The sequence below is a fragment of the Micromys minutus genome, assembly GCF_963924665.1.
Source record: "Micromys minutus genome assembly, chromosome: 20".
NCBI lineage: Eukaryota > Metazoa > Chordata > Mammalia > Rodentia > Muridae > Micromys > Micromys minutus.
In genome coordinates, this window is record NC_137955.1 from 18,830,034 (window position 1) to 18,843,045 (window position 13,012).

Here is a 13,012-nt window from a genome sequence, read left to right on the forward strand (position 1 = left end):
CCTGACATACAGAGTGTTTCCAAGTACCTCTAAACACTAGTAAGACTTAAAGGCAGAACTTGCAAACTTGTATTTATTTTAAAATTTTACTTTAAAAAATTCTGTCTATATTTAGCATCAATCATATGTGCAAATTATTTTTAGCTCTCTATTAGGTTTTTAAAAAGTTTATTTGCATAACGAATTATACCAATTAATTTTACAACATTTCTTATAGAGCCTTACCTTAGTAAATTATTAGTTTTTCTCTCAAATAAATGTTCAGTCAATTGAAAAAATAATGTTTGCAAATACGTTTTTTTTGTTGTTTTCTTATTCAGTTTTCTATATATCTTTAATAACTGTTTTCTAAATGGAAAATGGCCAATTACTTTCTACTTTGTAAATTGCAACTTTTTCTTATTTATTGCAGGTTTTATTGGGATTTAATAATGCTTATAATGATGGTTGGAAATTTGGTCATCATACCAGTAGGAATCACATTCTTCACAGAACAAACGACAACACCGTGGATTATTTTCAATGTTGCATCAGATACAGTTTTCCTGTTGGACCTAATCATGAATTTTAGGACTGGAACTGTCAATGAAGACAGCTCTGAAATCATCCTGGACCCAAAAGTAATCAAGATGAATTACTTAAAAAGCTGGTTTGTGGTGGACTTCATCTCATCGATCCCGGTGGATTATATCTTTCTTATCGTAGAGAAAGGAATGGATTCAGAAGTCTACAAGACAGCCAGAGCACTTCGTATCGTGAGATTTACAAAAATTCTCAGTCTCTTGCGTTTATTACGCCTTTCAAGGTTAATTAGATACATACACCAGTGGGAAGAGGTAAGCTGCATGTTTTTCTTTCTTAAAGTCACTCTATCATGGGATTTTCATAATTACTATTTGAGTATGTATGTGCTTTGTTTAATGAACTACAATAATTTTCAGAGTTGTTCATTCTGGTATTTAAGTGATATTTATACATCTGAATCATTTGAGTCAACTTAATAATTATAAAACATTCTAATACTTTTTTATTTATTTGCGAATACACTTTAACTGACATCTTGTTATCCTAGCCACTGTGACTTCTCTTATGTCTTAGGAAATTCTTCTACTCATGAGAAATATGTCAAATTTATCTTTGACAAAGATCTACAGAATATTATTGTGTAATTTAGTATGTCATCATATATAAAAGATACTAGAATATGTTTCTAATAATACAGGAATTTCAGTGGATTTAATTTTGAGGAAAATACATTGTCTCTTTGGTTATCTCTAAATTCTAAATTCTAATTTTTCTAAATTCTAATTTAATTCAGCATACTAAAGTTGCTCATTGTTTTTTCTTCCTGTAGTTATTACATTTTCTTCTAATTGGTTCATTTCACAAGAGTAAAACCCAGAAATTTTGAAAGGAAATAACTACATAGAAAATACAAAGGATTGAATCCAGTGATTCTAGCCAGCCAGACCTCTTTGCTGCTGAATAGGGCACCTGCTGTTCTTAGACAGTGGGTGGAGTTGTGAAAGAGCCCTGCCAACTCAAGCTTCCAAAGGCCCGAGTTAAATATACCACCATCAAGCAAATGGGTACCTCTTTCCACAACTAGTATATTAATGTTTTTCTTTCTTTTTGGCTTTTTATTTATAAGCACTGCCTTTTGTATTAATTATGAAATGGATTTGATTGTTTGCATAAGAATGAACATTAAAAGACCTCCAGAGAACCCAATGGAACACTAATGAAAGCACTACACTGAGTCGAGATTATTGGTTAACTCCTACAGACATGCTGGTTGATTTTTTTTAAAAAGTCACAATATAGAAGTTTTGTTTGCTTTCTGTGCAGTTGTAGCACTGTTTTTATGGAGGCTTGTCTAGGACATTTTGGTTCATAGAATTTTAGTAAATGGCATACAGTAATGAAACCATCCATACTACACTGATAAAGACAACAACGTGTATTATTCTTAACATATAGAACTGGATTATATTAAAAATGAGATGAATCATACAGGAGAAACTGGATGCACTTGTACCATTTCTATATATAGTATACACGAAGAAATGAAAATTAACGTTCACTTTTCAAAGTCTTTTTATGAATCTGAAAATGATAGTCTAAGATGAATCTGATAATATCCCAATATGGATGGGGGTAGCTTGTGTTATTTTGATAAGTGATTTTTGTTTCCTTGTACAAATTAGCTCCCTGAATCTTCTGTACAACTTCATGAGATAGCATCTATTATCAGATAATGATAGCTAAACACACTACCCATTCCTTGCCAGGGTTCCTGTCTTGGCGATTTGACTCCAGAGCCATGTTCTTCACCTGTGAAGCTGTACAGTCCTCATTGCAGCTTGTACTTTTGTACCCGTTAAGCTCATCACTTTACACCTTGTTTAAGGAGCTAAGTGAAGCTTTACTTACTTGAGAATGTGCTCATTGCAACATCATAGACCTCAACAGTAACACTCAAAGCAAGGCCACAATAATTGTGTGACGAATAGCTGGTGAGAGAAAAGTCATGGATAGAGCTGCCCAGGCAATAAAAAATACAAGAGACAGTGTGACTATTTTTAAGGGCTTTCAGCCTTAACCCAGTTATCCCAGAGAATGGCAGCAGGATGAACAGATGGCACCCTATCAGATAAAGTGACAGAGCATGTGGTCAGAGAGGACACTCTTTAACACCAACATTTTCTGTTACTGGCATAGTCGCCAGCACCTAGGTCTTTTCAGCACAACAGGATCTTAAAGGTGCCCGTGATATCATTCAGAAATATCAGCTGTCTGACATCATTATTGCAAAATGCAATTTAATATGCACTTACAGTGATTTGCTAACCACACACATTCAAGGCAGCATTGTGGGTTTGCAAAATCTTTCTTATAAATAAATGACCTTGGTAATAAATGAATCAGAAGCACATTTAGCTTAAGAATGTTTCCTTGGATATATGATATACCCATATAATAATATATATCATGAATGTTTAATGGCTGCTTAGCAATATTCATAGTGAAGTCTAAGAAATGGAAATCAGACTCGAGAATTTAATATAAATTCATTTATTCCACCTACATAATTTAAAATATAGTCACACACACACACACACACACACACACACACACACACACACACACACAGCAAAACCAACCAACCAACCAACAAAAGCCTTGAATTACTCTCAAATTGGCACATCTCCACCTGACTTTCATAAATGCCAACAGGATGTGTTTACACGTAGAACCACAAGTTAGTCATCAGAAGTAGCTGTATGAGCTTTTGGATTAAGACTGCAGAGGAAGATAAGAGTTCACTCACATGGCTTTGAAATCTGAGTGTTTTAGTACCAGGCTGGCTAATGCTAAATTCAGCATACTTGGGGAAGTTGCGTGTGAAGTCTGGAAGCTGCCACTGTTCTAAATGAATCATTCGCAAGGAAAGCAGCTGTCTGCTATAGGGAACCGTGTTCAGCTTTGGAGATGCATTTTCTTTCCACCCACAGCCTGGATTAGTTCAACTAAAATACAAGATGTGCTGAAGCCAGATAAATTAGAGAAATCTTATGAATGAGATGCAGGAAGTTTAAATTTTACCCCTATGGGTCCGTTAGAGCTATATGTAAATGTGCAAAAGAAAACATTTAGAGGGGATGATCAATTTTAAAATGCCCTGAAATTAATGTATAGAGGTTGAAGTTACACTCTTAAGTCAATTTATAGGATTAGTGATTAATGGTGTAAACACTGAACTCGTTGAAACAAGGTTTTATATATACATACATACATATATATATATAAATTGGCCTACAAATTTTTCTTTTAATATAATCTTTCCATTAGTATAAAACTTAGCATAGACGAGTACATTTGCTTTTTTTTTTTTTTTGAAAACTCATTTTCTTAATTCGTTGAAATCATTTTATTTCAAGTATGCCAGACCTCCAGGCTTGATCTATGTTTTATAATCCAATACAGGGAAACAATTCTATATGACCTTTCAAAAAGACACATATGGTGAGGAAATCCTTGAAAATTAAATGGACCATTATTAACAATTTGTGATGATCACAAACCTCTAAAGAGATAAAGACCAGATTAAAAGCTTAGCGAACTGGGGATTATTCACTGTATAAAAGTAAAGGATTCTCAAAGCCTCAAGTGACCTCTCTGTTGACCTCAGTCTTTTTGTCAAAGAGAGTTGACCCTTGAACCTTTTTAAAGCCTAATACAATATTAATTGAAAGCATAAATATCACCTTGATTATTGTTACTATTGAGTGTAACTACAATGCCAGAGTTACTTAGAAGACTAAGACAAGAGAAAACCATGATCCCTAGAAAGAAATAGCTTAATGACAAATAACATTTGATGAAAATTATTTTTTTCTTGTAGAGGGATATTCAGTTGTAGTTTTCAGTGTCCCACATACTCAGAGCATTTCTTCATGAATGATGTAGAAGATGGAGGGCCAATGCATGTTTATTTAGTAACTTTGGCACTCTTCTATACATCACAGTTTATTTGGGTCTCATTTCATGTCTCCTGCTACTTTTCTGTGGGTTTTAGGCATATTACAATGAAATAAATGCACATTGATGCAGGAAGGGAGGCTTGTAGCTGTGACCACCTTAGGAAGAGCAGTTGCAGAAGATTAAATCTTGGTATCTTATGGTGTTCTACTAATTAATACTAGATTGTGATGTTGGATCACATAGAGCGATATATCTACTAATTATGAACAGTAGCACAGAATTGTTAAGGATACTTACTCTTATAGGGAACTAAGATAAAATTTGATTTCTAGTTTTGGTTAATTTTAGCATGTCATTTGCTACAGATTAAAACTCAACTCTTGCTATAAATTATCTGCCTGTTAAACATTTCAATATATTTTAAGCACTTCTGTTTTTAGAAAACACATAAAATTTCAAGTCTTGTCATAAGCAAATAAAATGTTTGCCTAAATTTTCCCTAGTCTAGAATATAGAGAGATTTGCTTTTACCCTTCATGTCCAATCTGCTTTCTTTCATGAACCTACAAGGCTCTTCAGCACACTGACTCAATTTAACATTGCTAACACTTGCTTAATTTTAGCTTTCCTATACTTTAAAGTAATGGCTTTTCACACTATTATAATGTTGCTGGTGGAACACTTCAGATTGAAAAATCGCCCCCCCCCAATCTGGCCTTTAAAAATCGATTCAGTCATTTATTGAATGTATTCTTCTTGATGCACTCAGTTATAACAGCCCATCCTGGATTATATACTGGCTTTGAATACTTCAGTTCAGGATATTTAGCTATATGTGTTGTCTTTTTCTTTTCTCTAAATGGGGATGTAGATGGAACAGTCCCTGTTCTTTTGCCCTTGAGAGTCCTTGTGTATTAAGACAGGATTCTAAACACAGTATATCACTGAACATGCTGTTTCACACATGGTGATCTAAGTGGTAAATCCATTAAATGCAGTGGATACAATTTCCACTGTACACCAAGAAGCTTTGCAAGATGCTTGAACTGTGTCTTAAGGTGGAGTCTAGAACACTAAACTGAACCAGAAGCTTGTGGAGTATAGTACCATACTGAACATACAATGCACAGGCTGCTTAGGAGAGCAACAGTGTATCTGCAGAGTGAGCTTGGAAGCACAGACTGGAATTCGTGCTAATATTTAATTAGGTGTGGTACTGTTGAGATATTTTATGCAAGACACTTAACATCATATTATTTTGACAGAGTTCAGGAGATGGGAGGCTGCTTAGGAAAGAGTCAATGCTACTAGTAAAAAGAAAGACTGTCTCAAAATATTAAAAATCATTTCCATCATTTCCAAATGGTCTTTGGTCAGTGACCACATACCTATATAATCCAACTGGTTTCTTCACCAAAAAAATTAAGGATTTTATTTTATTTGAATGGAAGTTTTGCCTCTATGTATATGTGTGGAACATATAAGTGATTACTTCTGAGGACAGAAAAGGATTTAGGATCCCAGGAACCAGAGTTACAGACAGTTGTGAATGACCATGCAGGTGCTGGGAACTGGGCTAAGATCCTGTGGAAAATCAGGTAATACTTCTGAGTCATATCTCTAGCCTCAGAAAACTCCAATGTAGGTAAGAATATAAGTTCAACCTTGAAATCTTCTGGTTTCTTAATTTATTATTAATACATCCAATTTCCTGAGCATCGTGTACTTCGGTCAAGCAGTGCCATTTGCATTTTCTGTGCTCTCATGATTAGCCATTGGAAATGGCCATATAACTCATATTCAAAGTCACAGAACTGTACCATGGACATATGTCTGAGTGTGACCTCCACAGAGACGTCTCATACCCTCAAGCTAGTGTGCTCATTTTTCCTTCCTGCCTCTCACCCACTTCACTCTTTTTTCTTGTTAGTACCAGAAGTCTGAGAGAGATACTTGTTTTCTTCTTCTTTCAGGCTCTCAAGACAACAATAAAGTTCTGTGTATCCTACTTAAGTGTGATTTCCATCTTTTCACTTCTTGATCTTAGCGTCATCCTCTTACAAGCCAAGTAGAGTTTTCTTTCCTTTGTATTTCTGGAATAGCCTCATAACTGTATTATATAGCACATTCTTATTTGTCCTTCACTTGACCCCAAAGTGCTATTTTTAGAGCAAATATTCTATAATGGATCTACTGGAAATATTTCTGCAACTGTTCATGACCTTTTGGATAAAACACAATATTATAGACTACTTGGAATCCAATTTGAGCCAAATTCAATTCATCCTGGAGTATTATGAATATTAACTCTCAACCATGATGAACTTTTTAGGTAGTCAGAAAACTATTTTATTTTCCTTGTAAATATTATTCATTTTCTTCTAGAACTTAGTTTTATCAACCTCACCTAATCCATAATTTTAATTTTTTGAAAACTTTGCACATGAGTATCAATTTTAACATAATTTTATTCCTCCCTCTCACTCTACAATTCCTTTACGTTCACCTATTTCCTTTCAAATTTATGACCGTTTCTTCTTAAACTATTATTTTTATATAGAGGCATGAAACAGACAGAGATCATCACAGAAATGTACACATTTCCAAAGTGTAGTAAAAGTCTCATCATAATCGTGACACATCTATAAACCTGTGCCCCTTGAACATTGTGCTCAGTGAACATCGAGTAAGACAGGATCAAGCAATTATAAGAACCAAATAAACTGAACATTTACTGTAAGACAGTGTCTTCTATATATGACAGGGAAACTGTACCAGGGAAGTTTCAACAATATGGTCCCTAGTCTGTCACACTGAATATCAACATCACTTTCTTGAGGTGGAATTAACTACTCTGTCAAACAAAGCTAGTTTGAATCTATGATGGGTTTGACTTCTTGTGACTTTGCTTTATTAAACTCACCCCTCCTCTAATTTCTTTTCAGATGTATTTTTCCAGCTATTGATTATAATTCCATAATGTAGAACCATGGATCTCCTGTTTCTTACCTCCTAGCATCATAAATAAAATTGTACAAATTCTTGCTTAATAAGTTAGATTAGACCCTCATGAGAACTTCAGCTCTACCATACCAGAAAGGCAACTGTTTAGACAATGAAAAATAAGTCTTGTACAGAAAATTAGAAGCATTTATGATATAATTAATATAAGCAAAAGAAAAAGATATGATTTATATGCATGAGGTAAAGGACTCCAAAGGAAGAAATATTAAATGTAGACACTTTTAAACTAGTGTTTTTCTACATATGAAGCTGGGTAAATATTGCAAGACTTTGGAAGTCATTGAGAAGATCAATCAATGTCATGATGCACATTGGCACCAGGGAGTAATTATAACTTTGCTGCCAAACCCCATAGGATTGTTTTAAGGAGTTAATATTCTTGAATAGACTTTAGAATCAATGTTTACTGACATATAAATTATCATTATACATGTTTTGTGGCATCACTGGTAGGGGATCACCTTGTTTCTGTGAAGGTTTGATGTCCCAGGATAGGGGAACAGTAGGCTGCTGAGGAAGGAGAGGGTGGGCAGGTAAAGGAGCACCCTTATAGAGGCAAGATGAAGGGAGGAGGGTATAGGGTTTTGTGAAGGGGAAACTGAAAAGGGGATAAAATTTAAATGTAAATAAATACAGTAACCAATAAGTACATGAAAACATTTAAAAATAAAACTGGCTAAATTTGAATATTGTATCTTCTGCTGTTTTCAACACTAGAATCACTGTAAATGCTATTATACATTACTTCTGCCCCATATATACTAAGTAGGGAACTGAAGTAATTCATGAATAAAGTTAATTGAGGACAACAAATTTTAGCTTCACGCTCAACATACATTTTAAGAACTAACAGTTTGAAATAGACTGAACATTCAGATACCATTGCTTATGAATGCTGGAGACACAGTTTGCACAATGTATTTAACTGAAAGCTAACTTCCACTGTGAGATTACTTAGTGTACACACATGTTACACTAATTTTGTACGTTTTTTTCTTCTAGAAAAGTTTTTATTTTTTTAAGTAAATATACACAATATTGTTAAAATGTATTTTTTCAAATTAAATGCATAGACAATTATACATATAATTATACATTATAAATATACATATATAACCAATGTATAAACAATTATTGGAATTATAAACCATTCCAATAAATCATGGGAATCTTTTTTTTTGTTTGTTTTGCTTTGTTTTGTTTTTTGCTAGGACTTCACACTGTCTGTGAATTGTTTCTGGGGCAGTGCGAGCCTCTGGGGTTAGCATCCCGCTATCAGTGACTGCATATTATGTCTGTTCTTTTGTGACTGGGTTATCTCACTCAGGATGATATTCTCTAGATGCAGCCATTTTCTTAAGAATTCCATAATGTCATTGTTTCTGATAGCTGAGTAGTATTCCATTGTGTAAATGTACCACAATTTTTGTATCCATTCATCTACTGAAGGACATCTGGGTTCTTTCCAACTTCTGGCTATTATAAATAGAGCTGCTATGAACATTGTGGTGCATGTATCTTTGTTGTATATTAAAGTATCTCTGGGGTATATGCCCAGAAGTGGAATAGCTGGGTCTTCAGGTAGTACTATGTCCAATTTTCTGAGGTATCACCAGACTGATTTCCAGAGTGGTTGTGTCAGTTTACAACCCCACCAACAGTGGGGAAGTGTTCGTAATCACACAGTGGAAAAGACCATTTTGATTGGTCTCACACCTAGCACACCTGTTTTTCAATGAGAAAGATATGATGGGACATGGCTTAATTGACAATGGGGAATTGGCATTCTATCAAAAATAATGAAATGAAGCAAAAATATGAAAAAATAAATATAACTCAGTATTTTCTTTTCCTGCTCTTAATTTTATGGATGTCTTTTTTACAAAACAGTCTCACATCTTCATAATACAGTATTGAAAGTGCTTGTGTTTCAAGTGATTGATTCTATATTAGAAGAGCAAATCACAATGTTTTAAGTATATTAAAATTGTCAGAGAAATTTGTTTTAAGACCTATTATAACTGTTTTGAGATTGTAAGAAAAACAAAACCACATTCTCTCAGTTATACTGTGTAATAACTGAGAAAATATTAGTTTTGCTTCCCCCTCTTGTTCATTTATGGGCTTTTAATTTTGTCTTGGAGGAGTCCTATCTCAGTTTGAAAAGAAAGTGCGTTTTTATTTTATTTTATTTTTTTTTTTTTTTTTGCTTATTTAATTCTAATGGCTATTTTCAGTTAAGTCTGCCAGGTTTTTTTTTTTTCTTTTTCCTCTGTATTCTTTCTTTTCTTTCTCTTATTCTTTTGTTCTTTCTTCCTTCCTTCCTTTCTTTATAGGAAATCTTAATGTAAAGGATACTGAGTCAGGCTTCTGGATATCTGGAGTCTCTTGATGGCAGTTTTGTAGTAAAAACCACAGTAGCTGCACTATGGTACTCTTATTTAACTCACTAGGTCATAAAGAGTGTTTATACTAAATTTGGTCATAGGCAGGGATGTGTACAATGCCATATTAATATATTACTTTTGCATATGTACTATTTCAAAGAAATAAATGGATAAGCAATATACCAATAAGAAAATCCAGAGATTAGAACTGAGAATTAATAGGTACCTTATATGTAAGTCATTTTCAGAGGAAATTTCAGTTGGAAAAATTACTGAAGAATCTCTAGTTTGTAGTGATATTGACTCATAAAAAGTTTTAATACTAAAATAATATCAGGACATGTATAGACTTAACCTACTTTATGTGTTCACTGACTGTAAAATCATGTTAAAAATAATATATACCTCAAGTTTCTGCTATCAGACATTTCTCTGGAATTGTGACAGTAATGACTGGAATATCACCTATAAAGCCTCATATATATTTTGAGCCCTTCCTAGATGTCTTAGCAGGCTACTAGTTGACAGGAAGCTAAGAAATATTGCTTTATCCAAGTTGGATAGGTACAGGAAATTGAGAATTACAATGAAAATGAGAAAATATATATGCCATAGAGGTTCTGTCAAGACGTGAGCTGTTTTGGTGATTGACCAAGAAGTTTTTTGCAAGACTTCCATTTGTTGCAATTACCAGTGTTTGCTTACTGTTGAAGACAAAGATTATCGCATTCTAAGTGTCTTCGAGATTTTACTGAAGAAATTATCTGCTCCTTCCCATTTAGTTGAGTCATTATTTTGAATGGATCAAAAATCTCTAGTGTAGGATGTGGAGAAAGATGAACACTTCTCCACTGTTGGTGGGGTTGTAAACTGGTACAACCACTCTGGAAATCAGTCTGGCGATTCCTCAGAAAATTGGACATAGTACTACCTGAAGACCCAGCTATTCCACTTCTGGGCATATACCCCAGAGAAGCTCCAACATACATCAAAGACACATGTACCACAATGTTCATAGCAGCCCTATTTATAATAGCCAGAAACTGGAAAGAACCCAGATGTCCTCCAGTAGATGAATGGATACAAAAATTGTGGTACATTTACACAATGGAGTACTACTCAGCTATCAGAAACAATGACTTTATGGAATTCTTAAGAAAATGGCTGCATCTAGAGAATATCATCCTGAGTGAGATAACGCAGTCACAAAAGAACAGACATAATATGTAGTCACTGATAATTGGATACTAACCCCAGAAAACTCTGAACACCCCAGAAACAACTCACAGACTGTGTGAAGTTCAAGAAAAAAAAAGAAAGAAAAGAAAAAAAAACATTATGCTTAATTCTTATACACCAAGAAAACTTTGACTAATTTTGGGTTACATCCTGTTTTACATGTACTTTTTGCTCATTGTAACTAGTAAGATCTTAATGCACACTATCAAACCTTTAAAAAAAAACCCAAGCACTGACAAAAATGTATTCGTATAATTTTATGCAAAAATGCTTAAAATCTGTACATTTATCTTTGTTTTTTAAAATAAAGTTGTTCAATAAAAAAATGAAAAACTAAAAAAAGTCTCTAGTATAGAAAATAAAACTGAATCTTCATAAGAAAACCCCCAAACTAGTGTTCCAATAAAATATTGTAATTCTTGATATAATTCTCTCTAGTAGCTAATTTCTGAACTGTGACTATATGATCAACTTAAAACCATTGCCTATAGAATATATCAAAATATTTTATAATAGAATATCCTCTGTCATGCAATCTCTCTCTCTCTCTCTCTCTCTCTCTCTCTCTCTCTCTCTCTCTCTCTCTCTCTGTCTCTCTCTCTCCATTTTTTCTAGAGTATACTCTTTCAAGAGATTCATAGTAAGAACATATTGTATTATAAATACTAAGTAAACAGTAAGGAAAGATTAAAGAATACTCTAAAATAACTTTATATCCAGGGATATAAAGAATCATCAGCAAATACTTTACCCAGTACTTGTAAACACCAGTCCCATTCAACATTGTCAACTGTCTTTACATTTAAACACCCACATGTACTACATTTCACCTTGTCCTCTTATTCCTGCTTTAAGTCTCGTCTTACATTTGGCTGTCATTATAATCACTAATGCTATTCTAAGAAGAATCTATATGCTAATAGATTACATGAGCAAAACCAATGCACTCTTTGAAAATATAAAAAATCTTAAAAGTATAAAAATATATAAATATTACACAAAAATATAAAATATATTTTGATCATATAATTGTTTATTAATATTACTTTTTGTTATTGCTATTGTTAGTTTTAGAGTTAAGGGAAGCATCAGATAGTGAAATTACCTACAACCTCAGGTTGGTAACAATGGGAAATTTTTCCAAGTCATAAGTGTCACAGAACTCTATATGTAATTACCACCTTCAGAAAAGACTGGTTTTGGTACTCATTAGTGAATATTTCATCATCTTTATCTGTATTTATCTGTATGAAAGCAGAGTTTGGTCCTTGTTTTCCCTGGAGTATAGCAGGTGTTACTTTCCAAGGATTACACCTATTAGAAAACTGATTCTTTCCTTTCCCAGTAGCTTCTGAGCAAAGAAAGGGATTTCTTGAGCAATTTCCTTTTCTGTGCTGGGTTTTACTTTTGGTAGGGCTTGAGGTTACACAGGTCTTGTGCTTCGTGGCACAATTGCTATAGCTCTTATGTACAACTACAGTGCTGTGTTTGAAAAACACCCCTTCATTGTAGTAAATCACTGGTTCTTGTTCTTGATCTTGCATTTAGGACTGAGTGTTTCAAGATCTCTCACTCTGCAAATGTCTGTACTTAGGTCTCTGGATTTGTTATTATCTACTTTTGGAGGATTGTCTCTGATGATGTCTGAGTAAGGCACTGATCTATGAGTATGACAGAATGTCATTATGTGAAGATAAAAGAAAAGTGTAGAAGATCTTAGACACCAGCATGCAGAATGGATAAACATAAATGTGACTGGAAAAAATTAATTGGTGTTTTGAATGCCATAATAAAGACTTTACATTGAAAACAATAGAAACATTTTGGGGTTTAGGCACCAACATGCAATGTTTTTACTATTAAGACACATACTATTA

General features: G+C 33.7%; 1 protein-coding gene across 6 annotated transcripts in view; it reads left to right on the forward strand.

Annotated features, from left to right (window-relative positions):
- The window catches only part of HCN1 (hyperpolarization activated cyclic nucleotide gated potassium channel 1), a gene marked incomplete at both ends in the record, with an annotated part of 345,716 nt that overhangs the window by 56,755 nt on the left and 275,949 nt on the right, over positions 1-13,012 (forward strand). For all 6 annotated transcript variants that reach the window (XM_080933839.1, XM_080933840.1, XM_080933841.1 and 3 more), the window contains one exon: positions 413-836. In XM_080933839.1, coding sequence (XP_080789965.1) covers positions 413-836 — 424 coding nt within the window. The remainder of the gene's footprint in view (positions 1-412; positions 837-13,012) is intronic.